This window comes from Chiloscyllium plagiosum, chromosome 19 (assembly GCF_004010195.1).
Source record: "Chiloscyllium plagiosum isolate BGI_BamShark_2017 chromosome 19, ASM401019v2, whole genome shotgun sequence".
NCBI classification, from domain to species: domain Eukaryota; kingdom Metazoa; phylum Chordata; class Chondrichthyes; order Orectolobiformes; family Hemiscylliidae; genus Chiloscyllium; species Chiloscyllium plagiosum.
The window spans coordinates 29652980-29676017 of NC_057728.1; the positions used below are offsets into that span (position 1 = coordinate 29652980).

Here is a 23038-nt window from a genome sequence, read left to right on the forward strand (position 1 = left end):
ATTGATAAATTCTTGATGTCACAAGGAATTAAGGGCTACGGGGAGAATGCGGGTAAGTGGAGTTGAAACGCCCATCAGCCATGATTGAATGGCGGAGTGGACTCGATGGGCTGAATGGCCTTACTTCCACTCCTATGTCTTATGGTCTTATTATGAAATGAATCATTTGCTTTTTGAAGTAACTTCTTTTGTTTTACAGCTATTTTGCAAATCACATGCTTTCTTTTGTGTTAGCAATGCTTAACTGACAATGTCTTTTATTTCTTTTATGAACACAGGTGCACCACTTCTGTTGTTTGCAAATCGACGAGATTTGAGATTGGTAGATGCTGCTGGTGGCAAGACTAATGCCACAGTTGTTGTTGCTGGTTTAGAAGATGCAGCTGCGGTGGATTTTATATTTGCAGATGATCTTGTATACTGGACTGATGTGAGTGAAGAAGCAATCAAACTGATTTTTCTAAACCAGACAGGGAACTCCCAGAATGTAGTTATATCTGGACTTGTATCACCGGATGGTCTGGCTTGTGATTGGCTGGGGAAAAAGTTGTATTGGACAGACTCCGAAACTAATCGGATTGAAGTTGCTAATTTAGATGGATCATTGCGGAAGGTATTATTTTGGCAAGATCTCGACCAACCCAGGGCAATCACGTTGGACCCAGCAAGGGGGTGAGTGCAATGTACTTTAGTACTCAGTCTACACAGTCATATATTTAGTGAATTTTGTTTTGAAGCCCTTTGTGGAAAGGGACATCTTGTCTGTGTTGCTGCTTCTAAATTGTGCTTTTGTTTTGAAAGTAAAAATGCTATTTACTCTTTCTAAAAATTAATGCAAAATTCTTACTTGGAGCAAATTTCTCCAACTCTTAAAGTTAATGTTCTTGTTCTAGTTGCAGCAGTGGGGAACTATACTGTGCATAACTGTAGGGTTAGGGTAGAGAAATGTTTGACAATAATGCAATTGATTAAGAGATTTGCAAGATGGCCTACTTTAACTCAAACCAAAGTACATGTGACATTGCCATCTTCTTTCTTGACAGGAAAGAGGTGCAGTATTTGCTACGTAGAAAAATACAGCTGACTGTTCACCAAATTCGTGTAGCACAATGCCATGTGAGGGGTATAGAAGAGACTTAGATAGTCTAAAATTTAAAAGTTGGATACCACTACTAACTTTACTGCTGCCAAACAAAGGGACAACAATGTAGTATTAATAAATCCTAGTCTGAGCCTCCCATTAAGCTTTGTTAGCTCAACTGAAAATACTTTGGAGGCAGAACATTTTTAACTCTTGCTCAGCATAAAATCATAGAATGTTTTTGAAGTTTTTTTTGCAGGATGGGGGCAAAAAGGCCAATAAAGCACTAGTAATTTAATTATATAAGTTATTGTTTTCTTGCCCATGAACATTACGTACTTTTCAGTGCAGGTCAACGAAACCAGATAAGCATGGCATTTATTTCGATGATTTCAAAAGTCTGATTTCTCCTGTTCTTTTGGTGCAATCACTTAAATCAATTTAAACAATTAATTGACTGAGTTTATTCAAAGCTGATGGCTATGCAGTAATATGTTGTCATGGATTTAAACATTACACCCATCCATAATTTATTGTATATCTGAGGTTTACTGACCTATTCTAGTCATCTGCAATGAACTGGTCGACTCTTCCGTGACAGGATATTAATGGTCAAGAGTTACAATTAATCAAGTGGAATTAACATCTCAAATTTATTTGAGACAGTTCCAAGAGACTGAAATAATGTCATCCTATGAATTTCCTGCAGCCTGCCTGGCACTTGCTCCCTGACCACCCTTTTTGCATTAATTTTTAGATTAGAGTGGTGCTGGAAAAGCACAGCAGGTTAGGCAGTATCCGAGGAGAAGGAAAATCGACATTTTGGGCAAAAGCCCTTCATCACCCTGTTTGCAGCCCCTGTCACTTGTTTGCTTACTTTTTCATCCCCTGGCATGTAGAGTTTGAAAGAGTGGTGAACAGGAAGGTTGGGAAGGTGAGGATGTGAGCAAAGATGCAGAAAATGGAATATTCGGATGGGAAGCAGGGAGCTCAAAAGTTAAGTTGAAAGAGACATTAAATTATTAAGATCCCATCTTTCTACTGCAGCTGGTTTTATAGAATTATTAAAGGAAATATCTCAAAGGCACTCAACATAATAGTAATGGAAGGGCATTTCTTGGAAAGTTCTAAAAATCTTTGGATTCTGAGCTAGATCTCTGAATAATGGTGCGAAGACTCTTGTGTAGATATCAATCGGATATTTTAAACTCTGCATATTTCCAAATACTACTTCTCTCCAGTTTACCTTTATGTATACTGTGGGAGACCATTCATCTTAATAGTGAATTGGTGTATTAATTCATGATTAGTAATATTTTAAAAACCTAAGCAAATCCGTGGGTTGAATAAATGTCACTACAACTTTGCAATCTACCTCAGCTTTCATTTTCCCTCCCCTGGATTCCATTTTTTATTTTACTACTACACTCTCTCTTCCATAGTTTCCAAATGTAAAGCTTGTTCTGCTGCAGCACAAGTTTTTTTTTCAATGCAAATTGGCTACAATGTGATTAAAGAATTTAGACCATTGTTTGTAGAATGCAAACATTCCTTATCTGTATTGGCTATAATATGATTCTAGTCCCACTGGTTTAAATGGTGCTGCTATAACGTGATTTTCTTATAACACGGGAATGCATGGCAACAGAACCATCGTGTTCTATCAGAACAGATTGCAGTTACCTTTTTCAAAATTCCCTTAATATACTGGGAAAATATATCTTTTAGACCTTCACTCTCCAGTTCACAGCAGTTAACCTGCCTCCAGATTTACAGACGCTTAACGTCTGCATTAATATGTTTGACGTGAAGATATTATTTAGACATTTTCCTTGGTCTCCATAGCAGTAGTAAGTAGAAAAGAACAGTCAATAAGCTGAAAAGATAAAATTTGCTTTTTTTACATTTTTGATCAATTCAAAAGGCAAATCACCTCCTTTCTGTATTGAGCTTGTCAAACTGAGACAAAAGATCCTTGTCTGGTCTTAAGCCATTTTTCTTCTGTCGAGTAACTAAAATACAATGTAAAAGCTAACAAATACCCCTCAGTCTAGTGGCTGTGGTACTGAACTTGAAACCTAGAGGTCACGAGTGCAAATGCCACCATGGGAAACTTAAAATTGAATTCAGTAAATCTGTTAATTTATGGCCTAGTATTATCCGTCTCTCTGACCTGGAAGCTGTATATTTTTCATACTTATGGTAACATTTTACAAATATTTGAAATACAAAGATATTTTGGGTTTTCTTTACAAATTATGAATTGTGAATTAATACATTAGATCACCATTAAGATAAATTGTCTGTCACAAGAAAGAGAAAGTGGGAGACAAAGGTAAACTGGGGATAAGTAATGTATGGAAATATGCACAGTATAAAATATCCAATTGATAGCCACGCAATAATCTTTGCACCATTATTCAGAGATCTGGCTAGGAATGCAAAGGTTTTTACATTTCCAAGGAATGTTCTTCCATTACCAATATAAACAGTGCCTTTTGAGATCTTGCTCTTAACAATGTTGGTGCCACATATCTAGATGCTAACTTAATTTTGTTACATGCATCAGTATTAATTCTGTTCATGGGTAGAAAAGTTAGAGAAAATATTGATTTCAGGTTGAAGTTTAATAAGAAACAATGTTTCATTTTGGATATATTAAAGAAGAACTGGCTAAAAGTTATATTAATTTGTTTTGAAATGTTCTTCATTAACTTGAATTTTATTTTAAGAGATGTCTGTGGTTACATTGCTACCCTTTGCTTAACTTCTAAGCACACTCTTTTTATGCAAGTCTAAAGAAATTGGCATGTCATTTTTAATGTATGAAGAGTTTTTTTTAAAAAGGTATAATTTTTATGACTTATCTTTTCCTTATAATGGTTGCATCAAATTAAAATAATGGTATGGATCATCTTGCTGTGAAACGAGGCCAAGATCTATGAGCAGTTCAGAGTATCTAGGTTTGTGTTGTGTGCAGCTCCTTGCCTGTCAGCTTTCACAGTGAGAAGTTGATATTTCAGTAAATGCTGACTCTCTTATTGCATTTGCTGAGGGTTGGTCTTGGATGGTTGCTGTCATTCGAAATAGAAGCAATAACACTCGTGAGGCTATTTCATTTGTTAGTCTTGTGGGTATGCACTTTATGTTGACCAAATCATAACTTTAGCCTCATTAGTCCTCTATGTAAGGATAGAACGCTCAATTCATAGTTTCTGGTTGGTGGTTCCCGAGTGTTTATTTTTTTGTAGTGTCACTAAAACTTGTTTTCAAAATGCAAATAATGCACAAAATTGGAAAGTTAACCATGATTTACCATTTGTAAAATTGTATTGGTAGCAGGAGTGTATAAAATATTTTCTTGACTGTTACACTTCTATGCAAAGTGTGACCCTAAATATTCCCTTGAGATTGCTGTTGGCTATATTGCGTTTAAGTCAAATCACCTGTATGAGCTAATAAGCTTTCTGTTTAGATTCAAATTCATCTACCACCTGTAACAGGTCCTATTTCAAGGATAATTTAAATTTAAAAAGACAAAGTCTGCAAACCTAATACTAGTAGTGTGTGTGTGTTCAAGTCAGGCAATCAATAAATTTCTAGATAATAAAAACATCAAGAGCTGTGGGGATGGTCTAGGAAAATCACGTTGAGATGAAAGATCAGCCATGATCTGATTGAATGGTAGAGCTGGCTTGAGGGGTGAAATGGCCTTCCAAATCCTTTGTTCCCATAAATAGTTTTGAAGTTCAAATGAATGTGATATGAAAACATTGTATATTGCATTTGACTGAACTTCTAGTAATATCTCTCCCACAGGAGTTAATAATTGTTTAAAACTTCAATTTATAAATACTTTATGATAGCTTTGCATAAATCAGATACTCCCATTTGTTGTATAGTCTACATATAACAGTTAAAGGAAATAGTATGCTTTATTTAGTCAACCACCAAATGTTGTTCACTCAACACTTTGAATTTAAAAACATTTGTAAGGTTCTTTTTCCCCTCCAGTTCATACAATCTTGAAGGACACGAAAGCCAAGTGCAATGCTCCACATTGACTGCTTGAGATCGGCTCATTCAGCATAAAAAGGGCATTGAGCCTGAGAACTCAAATTCTAACTCAGCCACATTGAGATCAATTTATAATCATCTCTATCCTCTCTGACCCACTTTGGCTGCTTGTCTTCCAAACAGTAAATGTTAAATCTGTAGCTTGGTCTTCGAATCTCTTCCTGGGTGAACTTTCCTTATCTCCCTCCTATTCTCTCCTGCATTGTGTAAAGCCCTGAATCTGGCCTTTTAATCTCTCTATCAGTGGTCGTACAACTTATTCTACCCCAAGGTTCCATCTCTTAATTCTGCACTGAACCTCTCCGCTGCGAGCTCTACTTTAAAAGCTTTCTAAAATCAATGTTTTTTTTCAACTAAGTTTTTGGTCACTTCTTTCTGACCTATGCTAGACATCATCCCCTTTATCTCGTTCTCTGTTTCTGCTATATAGCACTGGGTTTTTGTCTTGTCCATGAGGGATTAAATAAATGCAAGTTCTCTCTGATCTGGATCTATTTAGAAGTTCAATGTACACATGCTGAACAAAACTGTTAAGAAAAGTGAAAGAAAAATACACATGCAAGCCTCAAATAACTGAAGAAGCAAGTAGAAAAGCATTTTATTTACACAGCTGTTGGAACAGTTAGCGACTTGCTCATGAACGTATGTGCACACAGTGAGGTAAGCATGCAGGACATCTGAATCACTGGAATCGGTCTTGCTTCTATTATCAGTGGTCCAAGAGGCATATCTTACTTATATAGTCAATGTTTATTAAAACTGTTTAGTTATCTCTCCTCTTACTTCTGCCTTAAAGTAGTATTTTTAAAGGTTTTAGTCTATCCTTTTTTTTCCCTTTTACACGGTGATGTACTACTAAATGAACAGTAACAAATAAATCAGTACTCCAAGTCATGCAAAATTGTACTCAATAAAATATGCAAGCAGATGGTCAAAAATGCTGGATTTATATATAAAAGGATGACTTTTAAAATATTTATATGACCACCCAAATAATATTTTGCTTACAAAAAAAAATCCCTGTTTTAGGAGTGATTTCTGTGTATTGCTTCCTCTTTGTTACATTTACTGCAAGTGTGAGTCTTTCTGGGATAGACTCTGATGCTGCACACTTGAGTGTGCAATGCACATAATAAACAACTTGTGGTTTGCTCTGCTGTATTAGTAGCCTTATTCCAGGATTAGGATTATTTATCCACATATTTTGTGCTATGGTACTATAAATTTTCTCTCATTCCCCCTAGATATGTATGTAATAGCTGATGGATGTAGAATTACACATTTGAACTTGGTCATGTTTTTGTGGATTATGTGGCAAGAAAGCATTAATTACTCAACTCTAGGTGCCTCAGTCAGTGATGTATGGTAGAGTGAGAGATAAATGTAGGCCGGATAAACTATTGTAGCAGATTCCTTGCCTGTTTTATGTTACTGCACCCATTGAGTTTGTAGCTAATTTTTCTTGTTAACCCACTGAGTATCCAACTTTTAAATTTCAATTTTGTTTTGCCATTTACTGACTCTAGCATTAAAACAATTAGGTTACCAATTTAATGATCCTGCAGCTTTCATTCCTGTACACCACAGATTCCGTGTCTTCTTATGTCAACTTTGTAACTAAACCTTTAGAAGGCAAATTAGGTTTTTATTTGCAAGTTGAGGATTACATAATTCCCCTGCTTTTTAAAATTATTTGGTAGAGAAATTTTTAGCCATTTTGAATATACATTCAATCTTTATTTCAATGTACATCTATATTTTGGTTATTAGCCAGCGTCTGCCCATTCTTCTAGCCTGCTCATGTCCTCCTGTCATCTTGTCCATTCTCCATAATAATATATTCTCTCTGAGCTTGAAATTTTGATCACCACTCCTTTTGAGAAATTCCAAATTCTTCAGGGGTATAGTTTTGTATTAAGTCTGGGGATCTAAATTTTAAAACAGAGCTGGAAATTGTCAACATTTGAATTCATCCTGCTTGTTGGCACAAGAATTAAATAAACTGCACCCATACATCCTAATATTTAAAAGCTTTCTCTTTCCCTCTTTCCAAAGACAATAGGTCTTATTTCATTATAGTTCCACCAGTGTTTGTGAGGGAATAAAGGCATATGTTTACATCTTTCCTTTAATGATCTCAGGATATCCAAAAGTGCTCAATAGTTGTTTGCAACATTTTGGGGGTGTAGTCACTGCTGAAACTTTATTGCTGGAACAGCACAGCAGGTCAGGCAGCATCCAGGGAACAGGAGATTCGACGTTTCGGGCACAGGCCCTTCTTCAGGAATGAGCAGAGAGTGTTCAGCAGGAAAAGATAAAAGGTAGGGAGGAGGGACTTGGAGGAGGGGCGTTGGAAATGTGATAGGTGGAAAGAGGTCAAGGTGAGGGTGATAGGTCGGAGTAGGATGGAGGCGGAGAGGACAAGAAGAAGACTGCAGGTCAGGAAGGCGGCGCCGGGCTGGAGGGACCCGGCGGAGACAGCCTGTCTCCCCAATATAGAGGAGGCCACACCGGCTGCAGCGGATGCAGTAGATGATGTGGGTGGAGGTGCAGGTGAATCTGTGGCGGATATGGAAGTTTCCTTTGGGGCCTTGGAGAGAAGTGAGGGGGGAGGTGTGGGCGCAAGTGTTGCACCTCCTGCGGTTGCAAGGGAAGGTGCCGGGAGTGGTGGTTGGGTCGGTGGGGGGTGTGGATCTGACAAGGGAGTCGCGGAGGGAGTGGTCTCTACGGAAAGCTGATAGGGGAGGGGAGGGAAATATATCCTTGGTGCTGGGTCTGTTTGGAGGTGGCGGAAGTGACGGCGGATGATGTGCTGTACATGGTGATTGGTGGGGTGGTAGGTGTGGACCAGTGGGGTTCTGTCCTGGTGGCGGTTGGTGGGGCGGGGCTCAAGGGCGGAGGAGCGGGAAGTGGAGGAGATGCGGTGGAGGGCACCGTCGACCACGTCGGGGGGGGGAAAAAATTGCGGTCCTTGAAGAAGGAGGCCATCTGTGTTGTACGTATTTTGAACTGGTCCTCCTGGGAGCAGATGCGGCGGATGTAGTCACTCTGAACTTAGTAAATGTGACAGTCGGTTTCTGAACACTAAGATCCCACAAACAGCAATGTGATATTTTCCTTTAAGGTGTTTGTTCAATGATACATATTGGTCAGGACACTGAGAACAATTCCCCTGCTCCTTTTCAGAATAGTGCCATTGGATCTTTTGCATCTCTCTGGGAGGCAGGTATTATCTTGGTTTAACGTCTTTGCAAAACCTTCAACAATGCATTGTTTTCTTGGTATTGCACTACCTGTTGGCATAGATTTCTATTTTGTAAAAGTTCCTGAAACGGAACTTCAATCTATAATTTTGACTGACTCATGAGTGTGTATAAATGCTGAACCATGACTAATATTTGTTTTGGTGTTGTGCAACAGAAAGCTGTTATGGGCACATATGCAATCTTTTTCTCCTTGAACATGCTGATTCATCATTTATACGATGCTTCACTAGTGTATTAGTTGATAGTCTGAATTTAGTAGATGGATAATCTTATGCTCCATAATATGCATGCTAGCCCTCTGTTGCTCAAGTGGCCATGCTTCCTACATAAGATTGAAGAGAATGTCAGAATCTTGTTTACTGATACTGGGAACTCTAAACTCCCTAGCTACTGACTCCATCCATTCAAATGCTGTCAAAACCCATTGGTTCACTAATCTCTCAGGGAAGGAGATCTGTCTTTACATAGTCTGACCTACATGCGACTCCAAATTCTCAACAATGAGGTTGAATCTTAATTGGTCTCTGAAATGGCCTGGCAAGTCGCTCAGTTGTATCAAAATCACAGCAAAGTCTGAAGAAAGGAATTAAACCAGATAGACTATCTGGCATTGACCTAGGCACTGGAAGTTACAATGGCAGATGCAGACCTGTTGACCCTGAAAAGTCGTCCTTGCCAATATATTATTGGCTGGGGGAGGGGTGCTTTTCCCAAAGTTAGGAGAGCTGTCCTATTGACTAGTTGAGCAATAAATTCAAGTTATCTGTAAGGTATAGAAACATGGATAGGAGCAGGCTAGGCTATTTGACCCTCAGACATGTTCTACTATTCGGTATGGTCATGCTCATCAAGCTCAACCCCCATGAAGTCTCGTGACATAAAGTTAAATATGGATAAAGAAACCTTCTGCTGTGGCAGCACCTCTCCCAATATTAATGAATTAGTATTGAACAGCAAAACAAGAAGCACTGAGGGTGGCAAGGACACAGCATTCTGAGTAGCTTCAGAGAATACTGCTGAACACTCTAAGGCCTAAAGCATATAGCGTACCAAACTGGGTCTATGGCAGGTGGTGGGGGACCCAAGAAGCAGGAATAGCATACCAAGTCCTTGCCAGTCTACTTGTTGCATATTCTTTGGTCTGTGACAGCTTCGATTAGAGTGACCTCTCCATCCTGTATTCATACAATTATTGTCTTGTGTGGCATTATTACCAAGCTAAACAGAGCAGATCTAGCAACTCCAGTCTGAGCATCGACTCATTTCAGCTGTAAGACCTCTTGCAGGAATTTTTCAGGGTGGTGTCCTAGGTCCAATCTCATTAGCTGCTGCATCACTGACTTCTGTCATCAGGTTAGAGAGGGGAATGTTTGCTGACATTTACACCATCGGCATTTGAGGATGAGGATATTTGTGGATTTGATGCACTTGTTGTGGAATCACAGCCCTGTCTATCATGTGCTGCTTATGCTGTTTGGCATGTGCATACTCCTTTGTGGTAGCTTCATCAGGTTGACACCTCATTTTTGTTTTGGAGAAAGTGACTACTGCAGATGCTGGAGGGTCAGAGTCGAAAAAGGTGTTGCTGGAAAAACACAGTAAGTCAGGCAGCATCCGAGGAGCAGGAGAATCGGGGTTTCGGGCATAAGCTCTTCATCAATGCTTATGCCCAAAACATTGACTTGCCTGCTCCTCAGATGCTGCCTGACCTACTGTGCTTTTCCAGCACCACAGTTTTCAACCTCGTTTTTTTTGGGTATGCCTGTTCTGCTGCTGGTATCCCTTCATGTACTGCTTATTGAACTATTGTTGATTCCCTGGCCTGGTGATAATGGTAAGAGTGAGGGATATGCCAGGTTAAGAGTTTGAATACAGTTCCTGTTGATGGTCCACAGTGTCTTATGAATGTTCGTTCTCGAGTTGCTCGATCTGTCAGGAATCCATTCCATTTAGCACAGTAATAGTGCCACGTCCTTCCTAACACACCCAGAAGGGTATCCTCAACACGAAGATGGGAATTTTTCTCCATAAGGTCAGTGAAAGGTCACACTTCCTATTAATTGCCATGGACAAATGCATCTGCAACAGCTTTTGTCTGTTTTTTGGTTCCCTCCTCACCTACCACGGATACATTCAAGCAGTTATACCCTTTAGGACTTGACCAGTTCAGTGAATAGTGGTGTTACCTCACTGTTCCTGGTGATAGATATTGAAATCCTGCACCTAGAGCATATTCTGTGCCCTTGCCACCCACTGTGCATTCTCCAAGTGGTGCTCAACATGGAGTACTGATTCATCGACTGGGGGAGGGGGGGAAATGGGAAGGTTGTGTATGATGTAATTAGTAAGAAATTTCCTCAACCATGTATGACCTGATGCCACTGGACTTCATGTAATGCTGAGTCAATGTTGGGGACTCCCTGGAACAACTGACTATACCACTGTTAACACCTTGGGTGGATTTGTCAAGTCACCAGAACAGTATGTTCCGAGAGATATTGCTGGTGCTGTCAAGGACGTCTGAGAGTTAAAGTTCTGAGATGATGACTGTCAGATGGTTGCTTGACTAGCCTGAGAGGTGGCTGTCCCTAGTTTTTGGCACAAACTCCCAGGCTGTTAGTAATGAGGATTTTGCGGGGTCAGCAAGGCTGTGTGTTTTTTGGTGTCTTGGTCACACCTAATTTGTTACTTCTATATAGCATCTGAAGGAATCAAAACTAAATTTGATTCTTGTGTTTCTCCACATATATGCACATATTTGTTGGAGCCATTGCATAACAATATCAGATTCTGAAACCATATTTGAACCTTCAACACCATCCCTCCTTTCTCTACCCATCACTAATCTAACATTGCCAAAGCATTTTTAACTATTGTTAAATTATAACCACTAGAACCGACATCAAATAATTTAATGTGGGACCTTTTATACATTTTGATTCTGTATCAATTTCTGTTTTATTCAGTAAGCTATTTAAGAAGCTTATATACAATTTTTTAAAGCACAAACTCTGCTTAGAATCAGTGAATTTAGAGCATCAAATCATCCTCATTAATTATACCACTGTTTAGTCATGTCAGTTTTTCGTGGGGTTGGGTATCTGTGATGACATTCACCAGTAGTTTAAGAGGGTAAGTCTAACTCAACAGATGCAAAATATAGTCGGCATGACTCATTGATTAGTTGATAACTACTTGACTACTAATTTCTTACCATTGTTACAGAAAGGCATTTGCGATGGAGGTGGTCAGATATTTCGCAAACATTTGTTGAATTGCTTTATTGGAATTACTGCGTGTAGGGAAGTTATTTGAAAAACACTTATTAATGTCTGTGCATTGTCAGTAGTTTACATTGGAAACAGCTTAATATTGGGGAGGGGTCAACATTTGTTCTGCAGTGGATACATTTTCATCCATCCTGTTACTAGATGATTGTCTGGGCTTGAACTTGAAAACTTACTAGAGTTCAGCCCTAGAGGACAGTTAGTATCATTTTATTAATTGGTGGAGTGGGCTCAAACTACTCCCAGTCCTAATCCTGATGTTCCTATTTTGAAGTTCCGTGTACCTTAACATGAGTTAATGTCCTGAGGAAGAGACTGGCAAAAATCATTGCCCAAACTTCTGCGAACTGTTGATGATGCCTTAGATTATTTTTGGTATAATTATTTAGCTATTCGAAAAATAGTTCATTTTAAGATTTTTTTTTCCTGCTTACTGAGCTTTCAAAAGTGAGACCATTATTTTTGCCTATTGTTTCTTTTCAACATTTTGCCCACTCCCAAAATGTCGGATTTAATTTCCTCCACAGTGAAGGAGTATGCAGCAGAAACATTCCACTGTGTAGCTGGATTTCTGAACTGTTGAAAGCCTGCTATTTTTGAGGGAAATGGGTCAGTGATGTCCCAGGTTTCCTCTGCATGCTCCAGTTTCCTCCCACAGTTCAAAGAATTGCAGGTTAGGTGAGTTAGCCATGGTAAATGCCCATAGTGTTCAGGGCTGTGTAAGTTAGGTGCATTAATCAGGGTTAAATGTAGAGTAATAGGGGTAGGGGAATGGATCTGGGTAGATTACTGTTCGGAGGGTTGGTGTGGACTTGTTGGGCCGACAGGCCTGTTTTCACACTCTAGGGATTCTATGACTCTATGAAATTTGAAATGTGAAATTTTCTAAATGGAGTCAATGTCCTATTCTCCATGGTATTGGTAGTAGATACACAAGTAATGGTGGTGCTTGATTTGGTTTGAGAAATCCTGATGTATTTCCAGTAATTTTATTTTACAAGAGGTTCATTATTTTTGATTTGTTTTATAAAAAAGAATTCAATGCAATTTTTGACTGATGTTCATGGATCAAATTATTGTATACTGGGTTAGCCCACCCTTAGGAATTTCATTTTGAATTGCCATATGATCATATCTGTTTTAAATTTGATTGAAACAACAGTCTTGCTTTATAGAAATAAACAGGTGTGTGTAAAGAAAAATAGTCTTGTTTGTAATACCTTTCTGAAATATAGACCGTGATTTTTTTACTATGTTCCATTTTCTTAAAATTGATGTACTGTTGGACTTAGGAGGGGAACAGTTGGTCACTTTTTCCTTTCCCAGGAAGGAGTGAAGTGAAAGAGTAAAACGATGATTCACCAAGGCTGGTGTGAGTATCGTTCACTGAGGTCCTGGAATATACTGTTTGCTAGCTCTCCCTTCCAAAGGCTGTGGGAGCAGAATTAATGTCAGATACTAATACTTTGCTTCAAACATTGTCCAAAATAGAAGCGTTTACTGTTCCATTTTTCCTCATACAAAGGATGTGATGTTGTTTCCTAGAGCTTGTTCAGGCTCATGAGAGAATTTATTCTTGTGGGATCTGTACGCATCAGTCGAGAAGGACAATAGAAATGCTGTGGTATTGATGTACTGTATTAGGTTTTTAAAAAAGAATTGTGTAGTTTTCAAAGATGTGTTAGAAAGAAATAACTAAGCAGATAGACTCCTTCTTGAACTGGGCAACTAAAACTGAATGGTTTGTGAATACCTTCTAAATGCTAGGAACATGTTAACAATCTTTTACTGGAATATTTCATTTAGTTTGTGATTCTTCCAACTCAAGTGAGTCATAATGTCTGTTACTTATTATGACAGTCATATGGACAACTGGATACTTATAAATGGCTTCAATATTAAAGCAATCGCTGAGGTCATATGCAGTTAAAAAGGCTATAGAATTAAACAGAGTTGGTAAAAAGGGAAGCTGGGAAAACACAGCTAGTCAGACAGTATTGGAGGAGCAGGGAAGTTAATTAAACCTGCCAAATCGCACTGCAGAATCCAACAGAGATCCATGCTTTCTTGGGTCTTCTGATCTGCTAATTCCCTTTCCAAGGGAAAAGCCCATAAACCTCAATGGATGTTTAAGCACCAGTTTGGCTTGTTTCCACCAAGTGGGTACATCTTTTACTTTCTTGTTTAAATGAATCTGTTGACGGTTGTAGGCTGGTATGTTCAAAAACATAATATCTCTATATACCTTTCCAATCTTTTGCTTTTAAAGTTTATATGTGGAATCCATCAAAATATTTGGCAAACTGGAAGCATTATTTGAATTGTATGCTGAGAAATGTTTATTTCCTGCAATAGAATATGATAAACAGATAGCTGAAATGCTTGTGTGCATATCATCAAGCCCACTTTGAATATTTTATAATTGGCATTGTGGTTAAAATAAGTGGACTAACAAGATTAGCTGCTCAGACTTTTAAGGATGAGGGATTTATGACACTTTGGAAGGTGCTACATTGTAAATTGAGGCAGAACACAATGGCTTTTGTAATTGCTTGTAAATCAATTACAATAAATAAATTGTATTAATAAAAGTGGCTTACTTTCCTTTAACATTTTGTGAATAATACTGAAGACGCTTACTTGAATTCTGGTGTTGGACAGAGTATCTGGAGTAATGCAGTGACATTTTTTTGATCATTTGTTGAATTTCCTACATAATGTGAATTGTAAATCATTGAGTGATAGAGCTGTACAGCACAGAAACAGGCACTTTGGTCAAATTTGTCCGTAATCTCATCCCATATGCAAACACTTGGCCCATGTCTGTCAACTCTTCTTGTTTATATACCCACCCATGTCATTGATAGCTTTAGTATAATAAGATACAAATCGAGGAATATATGCATTACTGCTGAGGTTATGTGAAAATGTGCTGGAATTGCGTTTAAATAATGTGCTAAATATAATCGATTAATTTGTATGCAACCTGTATTCCTTGTAAGGATGAATTTTAATGTTTGCAGTTTATTTGATTTGGCCATGTTTTCAAATCTGAATTTCTTTCATGATTTTGAATACTGTGTCTAAACTTAAGTTGTATAATTTTGATTATTTAAGCCTTTTAAGCATTCATTTTTTTATAATTTGATGGGTTCAAATTCAAATGTTTTTCTTAACTGATCAAATATTCAATCTTTTAACTTCAGCTGTAACTTTTTATTGTCTTTTTAATGCATGATTAAATGGTAAGTTTCTGTATTGTTAACACCGTTGAGATTGAATGTCCATTTAGTTCTTTGCAACCATTCCTTTCAGTGAAGTAAAGTTTTTTTTTAAAAATGTATAACTTTATATTGTTTTATACTGGAATTGCCTTATTTCATAATTTTAAACTGAACATTATTTTCGCAGATCCTCTTCAAATCCATCTCCTACCCTTTAGTAGTAATTCCTGTTGCCTTTTCTAAAAAACCAATTCCTCATTGAGGCTAACTTTCACTTCTTCTTCTGTTGCAGCTGAAAACAGCCATCTCAATAGGGTGGGGAATTTGATCTGCCTTGTCTGCTTGGTACTTAGTTTCATACTGGGCACCGCACGTACTGCCAAAACCAGTGAAAGTACCTTTTAAGGTTTTCATGTTGTAAAATGTGTATACATTTAGAGCAAGAACATCAAGTTTGATTATGAAATTAAATTAATGGATTTAGTTTAATTTTGAACCTCTCATATCTGCTTTGAAAGACAATGTTTAGACAAAATGATAACCTCCAAGAGGAAATAAAGTGTCCTGCAATATTCCATTTACCATAGTCAGCAGTTATATTGACCCCAGAAATCAACTATTTGAGGAATTGAGTCAAAGTTGACTTGCAGTCTGGTTCCGTTTAAACTATTTCCTTTTGAAAGTACACAGTGTGCAAACAACTGTTGGAGCGTTGGCAATGTGAGTTGGTGTACTGGTGATCAGATATTTGAAAGAGCTACATGTCCTGAATGGTTTGTGGGGACATGGGAGCCTTTTTCTCCTTTCCAGTATCATAACTATATGGTAAATCTTTCTAATTTCCAATCACATGCAAGTTGGAATTAAAACATATTCAAAATGTTATCTCGCCCACTTTTCCAAGTTGTTGAAGTCGTTCAACTGTTTATTTAGCATGTGTAGAAAAAAACTCCAATCCTTGATTGGTAGTGATTTTTTTCTCAACCACCTTGTAACATGCAGTGCCTAGCTTCACATGAGGGACTGTCACTTGCATGAAGGACCAGAAAGTGAACCATGCTGTTTAAGTAGTTAAAGATTTTGGCTGTATACTTTTAGTGAAACTATCAGCTCTTCCACAGTGGTGCTTTCATCTCTTACATTTGCAATTTGTGGATTCAAGTCCAACTTCAGTTCAGCACTGAAGCATCACTGCTCATCTTTTGGATGAGATGTTGAATCAAGGCCCTGTACATCGCTTTCAAGCGGATGTCAAAAATCAAATCTTGTGCTATTATTTGAAGAGAACAAGCAATTTTTGTGTCATAGCCAACATTATCCCACATCCAATACTACTTATAAACACATTATCTACTCAGTTATTTGAATTGCTCTTTGTAAAACCTTTGGGTGAAGATTGGCTGCTGTGTTTCTGTACATTACAACAGTGACTTAGCATATTTCTAATCAATTTTAATGTTCTTACACTATTCCAAAGAAGTAATGTATTAAGTTGTGATAAACGTAAATTTGCAGCAGCTGTTGGGAGGCCTTGATAATGCTTGTGCTAAAGGAGAAAGATGTAAAGAATGTTTGTAGTAGATTTTACTATTTTAGTTGTGGTAAGATGAATGTATAACTGAAAGCCAAAAATTACAATTCATGTACCATTTTTAAAATAGGCATACTTCGTGCTTATAATTTCACAGGATCAAGCATCTAGCTCCTTGAGGCTCTGCTACCATTGAGATGATGGCTAAGCTTCAACCTAATTCCATATAACTGTCTTTGACATGTACCACCTTTTAAAGTTGTACTGTTATCAGTTTTAATTTCAAAGTTATCATTTGATTTTAAAGTAACGTAACATAGATGAATCACAGAATCCCTACAATGTGGAAACAGGCCATTTGGCCCAAGTCCACATCAGCCCTCTGAAGACTAAAGCACCCAGACTCATTCCCCAACCCTATTCCTCTACATTTACCTCTGACTAATGCACCTAACCTACACATGCCTGAATGCTATGAGCAATTTAGCATGGCCAATCCACCTACCCTGCACATCTTTGGATTGTGGACAGAAACTGGAGCACCAAGAAAACCCATGCAGACACGGGGAGAATGTGTAAACTCCACACAGATAGTCCCCCAAGGCTGGAATCGAATCTAGGTCCCTGGTGCTAACCACTGAGCCACAGTGTCGCAGACAAGGTCTTTTCCCTGGGTTGGGGGGAGTCTAGAACTAGAGGGCATAGGTTTAGGTTGAGAGGGGAAAGATATAAAAGAGACCTAAAGGGGCAACTTTTTCACACACAGGGTGGTGCATGTATGGAATGAGCTGCCAGAGGAAGTGGTGGAGGCTGGTACAATTACAATATCTAAAAGGCATTGGATGGTTACATGACTAGGAAGGGTTTAGAGGGATATGGGCCAAGTGCTGACAAATGGGACTAGATTTATTTAGGATATCTGGTTGCTTGGATGAGTTGGACTGAAGGGTCTGTTTCCATACTGTACATCTCTATGATTTTATGAAAAACTATTATAAACTTCCACCACCCTTTTGTGAAGAATGTTTTCTCAGTTCCGCTCTTGAAAGATCTGGTACTAAGTTTTAAACTGTGCACACTCTCTAGTACATCAGTGTGCAGATAGTAATAGCAGAAGTTGTTCTCTCCATCTACCTCCTGGTCACTGCATCCACCAAGATGAAGAGCTTCTTCCTGTCTACTTCTGCTCCTCATAATTGGATACATCTCAAATATGTTCCCTCCTTCCTGTATCTTCCTCCAAGATTTGCAACCCTAATCTATCCAATCTCTCTCCATATTTGAAACTCTCCAACCCAGTCAACATCTGGTAAATCTCAGCTGCACTTGCTTCAGTGCAATTATATCCCTCCTATAGGACTAAGTTACTCCAGATGCTGGAATCTGTACTGATAATGAGAAATGCTGGAGATCATAATGTGCCAGGTAGCATCCCTGGAGAGAGAGCAAGCTAATGTTTCGAGTTTGGATGATTCTTCTTCTCCTAGACTGAATGTTAGCTTGTTTTCTCTCTCTGGATGCTGCCTGACCCTCTGTGATCTTCAGCATTTTTTGTTCTCTGTTCAACCCTTCTATAATGTGGATTCAAGAACTGCGCAGAATACTATATTTTGTACAGTTTCAAACATGATCTCCCTGCTTTTAAACTCTATACCTTGCCTAATAAAGTCAACTGTCCTATATGTGGCCTTAACCATTTTATCCACATATCCTACTGCCTTTAAGGACCATTGAACACGTACAGCAAGGTGCTTCTGATCATTGTTGCTTCCCAAAGTCCTCCCATTCATCACGTATTCCCTTGCACTGTTTGTTGTGCTGAAATGCGCCACCTTACACTTCCATTTGCTGCTGAGCAGCCCACCTGACCAGCCTGAGTATATCCTCCCGGACTCTGAGGCAATACTCCTCACTATTTACCAATCCACCAATTGTTCTACCTCCCAGCTTCCTGATGAACCCTCCCACAATCACATCTAAATATTTATAATATATAGGGCCCTGATACTGACACCTGTAGAACCCAAATGGACACCAGTTTCTAGTCGCAAAAACACAACTCTAGCATCACCCTCCGCATCCTGCCACTTGGCCAATTCTGGATCCAGTCAGCCAAATTGCCCTGCATCCCATGGAGTCCTACCTTCATTAATAGTCTCCCGTGCATAACTTTATCAAAAGCCTTGCTGAAGTCTGGGTACACTCTGTCAAGTGCATTTCCCTCGTTGACACAGCTAGTTACCTTTTTGTAAATTTGATCAAATCGGTCAGACATGACCTCACTTTAACAAGACCCTGCTGACTACTCTTGATTTATTCCCTATCTCTCCAGGTGCAGAGTAATTTTGTCCCTCAATTGTTTCCAGTAGTTTTCCATCACTGGGGTTAGGCTGACTGGCATGTAGTTTCCTGGTTTTATCCCCTTGAAGATAACTCTCCTGTAGTCATACAGCATGGAAACAGAGACTTTGGTCCAACCGAACATGGTCCTCTGACAGTTCTCCTGTGGCCAGAGGAAATGAAAATGGTTGCGACTGCCATGCCGTTTCTTCCATTATCTCACTTAACATGTGGGAAAAGTTTCATCTGACCTTGTGAAATTGTCCTTTCAAGCCTGCCAGAGGACCACCCCCCCCAACTCAACTCTATATCACAGCACTGCTTCCTCATTTCTATACCCTATCTATATCCACAAGTTATAGACTGATTAGGTGAGTAGGCAATAAGGACTCAGATGGAGCATAATGTAGGTAAGTGTACTGTTGTTTGCTTGGTTCTAAGAATAGAAAAACAGAATTGGATGTGCTTATATAGGAACTGCAAATTATCAAGAAGTGCAACCATGATCTGGGAAGGCTAATGCCAAATGGGGCTTCAGTAAAAGGGAATTGGAATACAAGAATGAGGAAGTCTTGTTAGAATTGTATTTAGTTTTGATGACACCCCAGTTGTAATCTGCTGTTTTGCTCTCCTTGTTTAATAGAGAATGCACACTCAATGGAGACGGTGCAGTGAAGGTTCATGTGATTGGTCCTTGGGATATGAGATTAGTCATTTGAGAGGCTGATTTTAGAAAAATGAATGTTGAATCATTGCAAGTTTATGAAGGGGTTTGACAGGGTAGACAGCAAAGTTCACATTCCCAGCTGGGGAATCTGAAATGTGCATTCAAGTCTCCGGATAAACAACTCATTATTTATGAATTAGATGAGGAGAAATTTCTTCACTTGAAGAGTTGTGACTCTCAAGTCTCTACTTCAGAATATAGTAAATGATTGAATATATGTTATATTTCAGACTGAGATTGACAGATTTTTGGTTTCTTCGGCAATCCAAGGATATGGGAGCCAGTGGGAATATGAAGTGAAGGCAGAAATATCAGTCACAGTAGTTTAAAAGCAGGCTTGAGGAGTTGTGATCTACTTCTGTTCCTTTCTTAAAAATCTTTATGTAATCATGTTTACCATGGACACATTTCCTAATTATTGAGGTGGTTTGGATGTTACCACATCATGCCTCATAGTTCACGTTCTAGTTATCTTCTGACAGTCTTGGATTTAATCTTTATCCTCAATACAGTATGTTGCTCTTGGACAAGATCAGCTTGATAGAAATGTAGAATCGTGCAGCACAAAAGGAAGCCATTTGATCCACTGTGCCGATGCAGGCTTTTAAAGACAACTCTTCAAATGAACAATCCACTTCGTTCCACTGGCTGGCTCTTTTCTTGTGTTGCTGCAAATTATTTCGTTGCAAATATTTATCCAGTTTCCTTTTGAAAATAAGCTTGAATGTGCTTCATTACCCTTTCTGGCAGTGCAATTCAGATTATCATGATTCACTGTGCAAAATTATTTTCCTACTCTTACCTTTGATTCTTTTGCAGTTACCTTTTGAATCTGTGCCATCCACTTACTGACTCTTTACCACTGGAACTGTTTCAAAACCTTCCATGGTTTTGAACAGCAAAGACTTAAGATCATGGTAGGAATTCTTGATTCTGTCGTCTTAGCAAGGGCTCCCTATACCATCAATTATGCCAATCTCCTTCAGAATCTGCAACCTTTTTTACAGGATGTGAATGAAGACTGGAGCAAACTGTTCCCTGAAGTCCTAGAATGTTTCCAATCCCAGCTCTCACTCACTGACTGAGCAGGACAGATTAGGGAATAAAGGGGCAGCACAGTGGCTCAGTGGTTAGCACTGCTGCCTCACAGTGCCAGGGACTCGGGTTCAATTCCCACCTCGGGCAACTGTGTGGAGTTTGCACATTCTTCCCGCGTCTGCATGGGTTTCCTTCGGTTCTCCGGTTTCTTCCCACAATCCAAAGATGTGTAGGTTAGGTGAATTGGCCAAGCTAAATTGCCCATAGTGTTAGTGGTAATTGTAGGGAAACGTGTCTGGGTGGGTTGCTCTTCGGAGGGTCAGTGTGGACTTGTTGGGCCAAAGGGCCTGTTTCCACACTGTAGGGAATCTAATCATAGGCATAATTGCAGATGTTTTGATTCAGGACATTCTTACAGTCCAGAAATTCCCACATACTTCACTACAGGCAAGCAGCCTGGTTTATGTTATTTATATTATTTGCATATAACTTCAAATTTTGTTGTAATCTTTTCCTTTTCCGTACAGTAATTTATGTTGAACATAAACACTAAATTCTAGTATTTACTGTCTTTAATTTCCATGACTGCAAGTATTCGAAACTAATAGCAGCCCCCACTTCTGCACCTTATAGTGGATTTAAGCCAGTTTGTAGAATATATTTGCTGATGTCAAACATCTGAAGCGTTAACACAATGGTGCTCACTGCCCTTGCCTCCTCTACCTCATCCTCACTACCATCTAGTGATGCAGGTTTCTTTCAGAAAATGTCTATACTGCAAGATGTTTTATGCAAGATAGTCATACAGCACAGAAACAGACCCTTCAGTCCAACTCATCTGCACCAACCAGAAATCCCAAGCTGACCTAGTCCCATTTGATCCATATCCCTCTAAACCCTTCCTATTCATATACCCTCCAGATGCCTTTTAAATGTTGTAATTTTATCCACCTCCGGCAGCTTATTCCATACACACACCACTGTTTGTGTGTAGAAGTTGTCCCTTGGGTCCTTTTCTTTTTTAAATCTTTCCCCTTTTACCTTAAACGTAAGCCCCTCATGCTTTTATAAACTTTTTATAAGGTCACCCTTCGGCTTCTGATGCTCCAGGGAAAAAAAGCCAAAGCCTATTGAACCTTTCTCCATCGCTTGAACCTTCTGATTCTGGCAACATTTTTGTAAATTCTTTTTTGAACCCTTTCAAGTTTAAGAATGTCTTTGCTATAGATTTGCACACAGTATTCTAGAAGAGACCTCACTGATGTCCTGTACAGCTGCAACATGGGCAACGCAATTCGTGTACTCAATGTTCTGACCAATGAAGGCAAGTGTGCCAGATGCAGCCTTCACTACTCTGCCTCCCTGCGACTCCACTTTCAAGAAACGATGGGCCTGCACCTTTTGAATCTCTCTTTGTTTGGCAACACTCGCCAGGACCTCACCAGAGCATTGGAGGCTGAGGGGAGACCTTATAGAAGTTTACAAAATTATGAGGGGCATGGATAGGATGAATAGACAAAGTCTTTTCCCTGGGGTCGGGGAGTCCAGAACTAGAGGGCATAGGTTTAGGGTGAGAGGGGAAAGATATAAAAGAGACCTAATGGGCAACGTTTTCACACAGAGGGTAATACGTGTACGGAATGAGCTGCCAGAGGATGTGGTGGAGGCTGGTACAATTGCAACATTTAAGAGGCATCTGGATGGGTATATGAATAGGAAGGGTTTGGAGAGATATGGGCCGGGTGCTGGCAGATAGGACTAGATTGGGTTGGGATATCTGGTCGGCATGGACAGGTTGGACCGAAGCGTCTGTTTCCATGCTGTACGTCTCTATGACTCTATTAACTGTATAAGTCTTGTCCTGCTTTGCCTTACCAAAATGCAACATTTCACTTCACATTTATCTAAATTAAGCTCCATCTGCTGCTCCTTGGCCCATTGGCCCATCTGATCAAGGTCCCCTTTCAGAGTAATGCTTTAAGTGCTTTGACAAATTGTACATCTAGCTACCCATGGATATACAATGTTCGAATTTGAAACTGCAGTTGAAGCGGAGTTCATCGTTGATTTTTTAATAGGAATTAGAAATTGCTTGAAAAATGAAAAGCACGGGAAGTGAGTAAAGAAAGGAAGATTGTACTACATAATTTTTCTCCAGGAGTCAGTGTCAAGTATACCAGTCAATTAGTTTCATGCTGTGTTCTTTTATCATTTTACTATTGTTTAGGTTGGACACCTAAGTGATATCTAGAAAAAAACTGAGTTGTCTTGGAAATACTGGAACGTTTAAAGATCACTCTCAGAAATTAATTTTTCTTTTACTAGAAACTTTGGTGATGTAAATATTTTGTTCTGGACCCATAGATTTACCAAGAATCTATTATGTTGCAACTAGGAAAGCTGACTTGCAAATGGGATTATTCAAAGTCAGGGTAGACACCTCTCACGACACACGAGTATGGGTGCA

At 39.1% G+C, this 23038-nt stretch overlaps 1 protein-coding gene across 1 annotated transcript in view; it reads left to right on the forward strand.

The window, feature by feature from the left end:
- Positions 1–23038, forward strand: part of lrp6 (low density lipoprotein receptor-related protein 6) — a 182276-nt gene that overhangs the window by 3928 nt on the left and 155310 nt on the right. The window contains exon 2 of the mRNA XM_043709456.1: positions 279–672. Within this exon, the coding sequence (XP_043565391.1) occupies positions 279–672 (394 nt within the window). The remainder of the gene's footprint in view (positions 1–278; positions 673–23038) is intronic.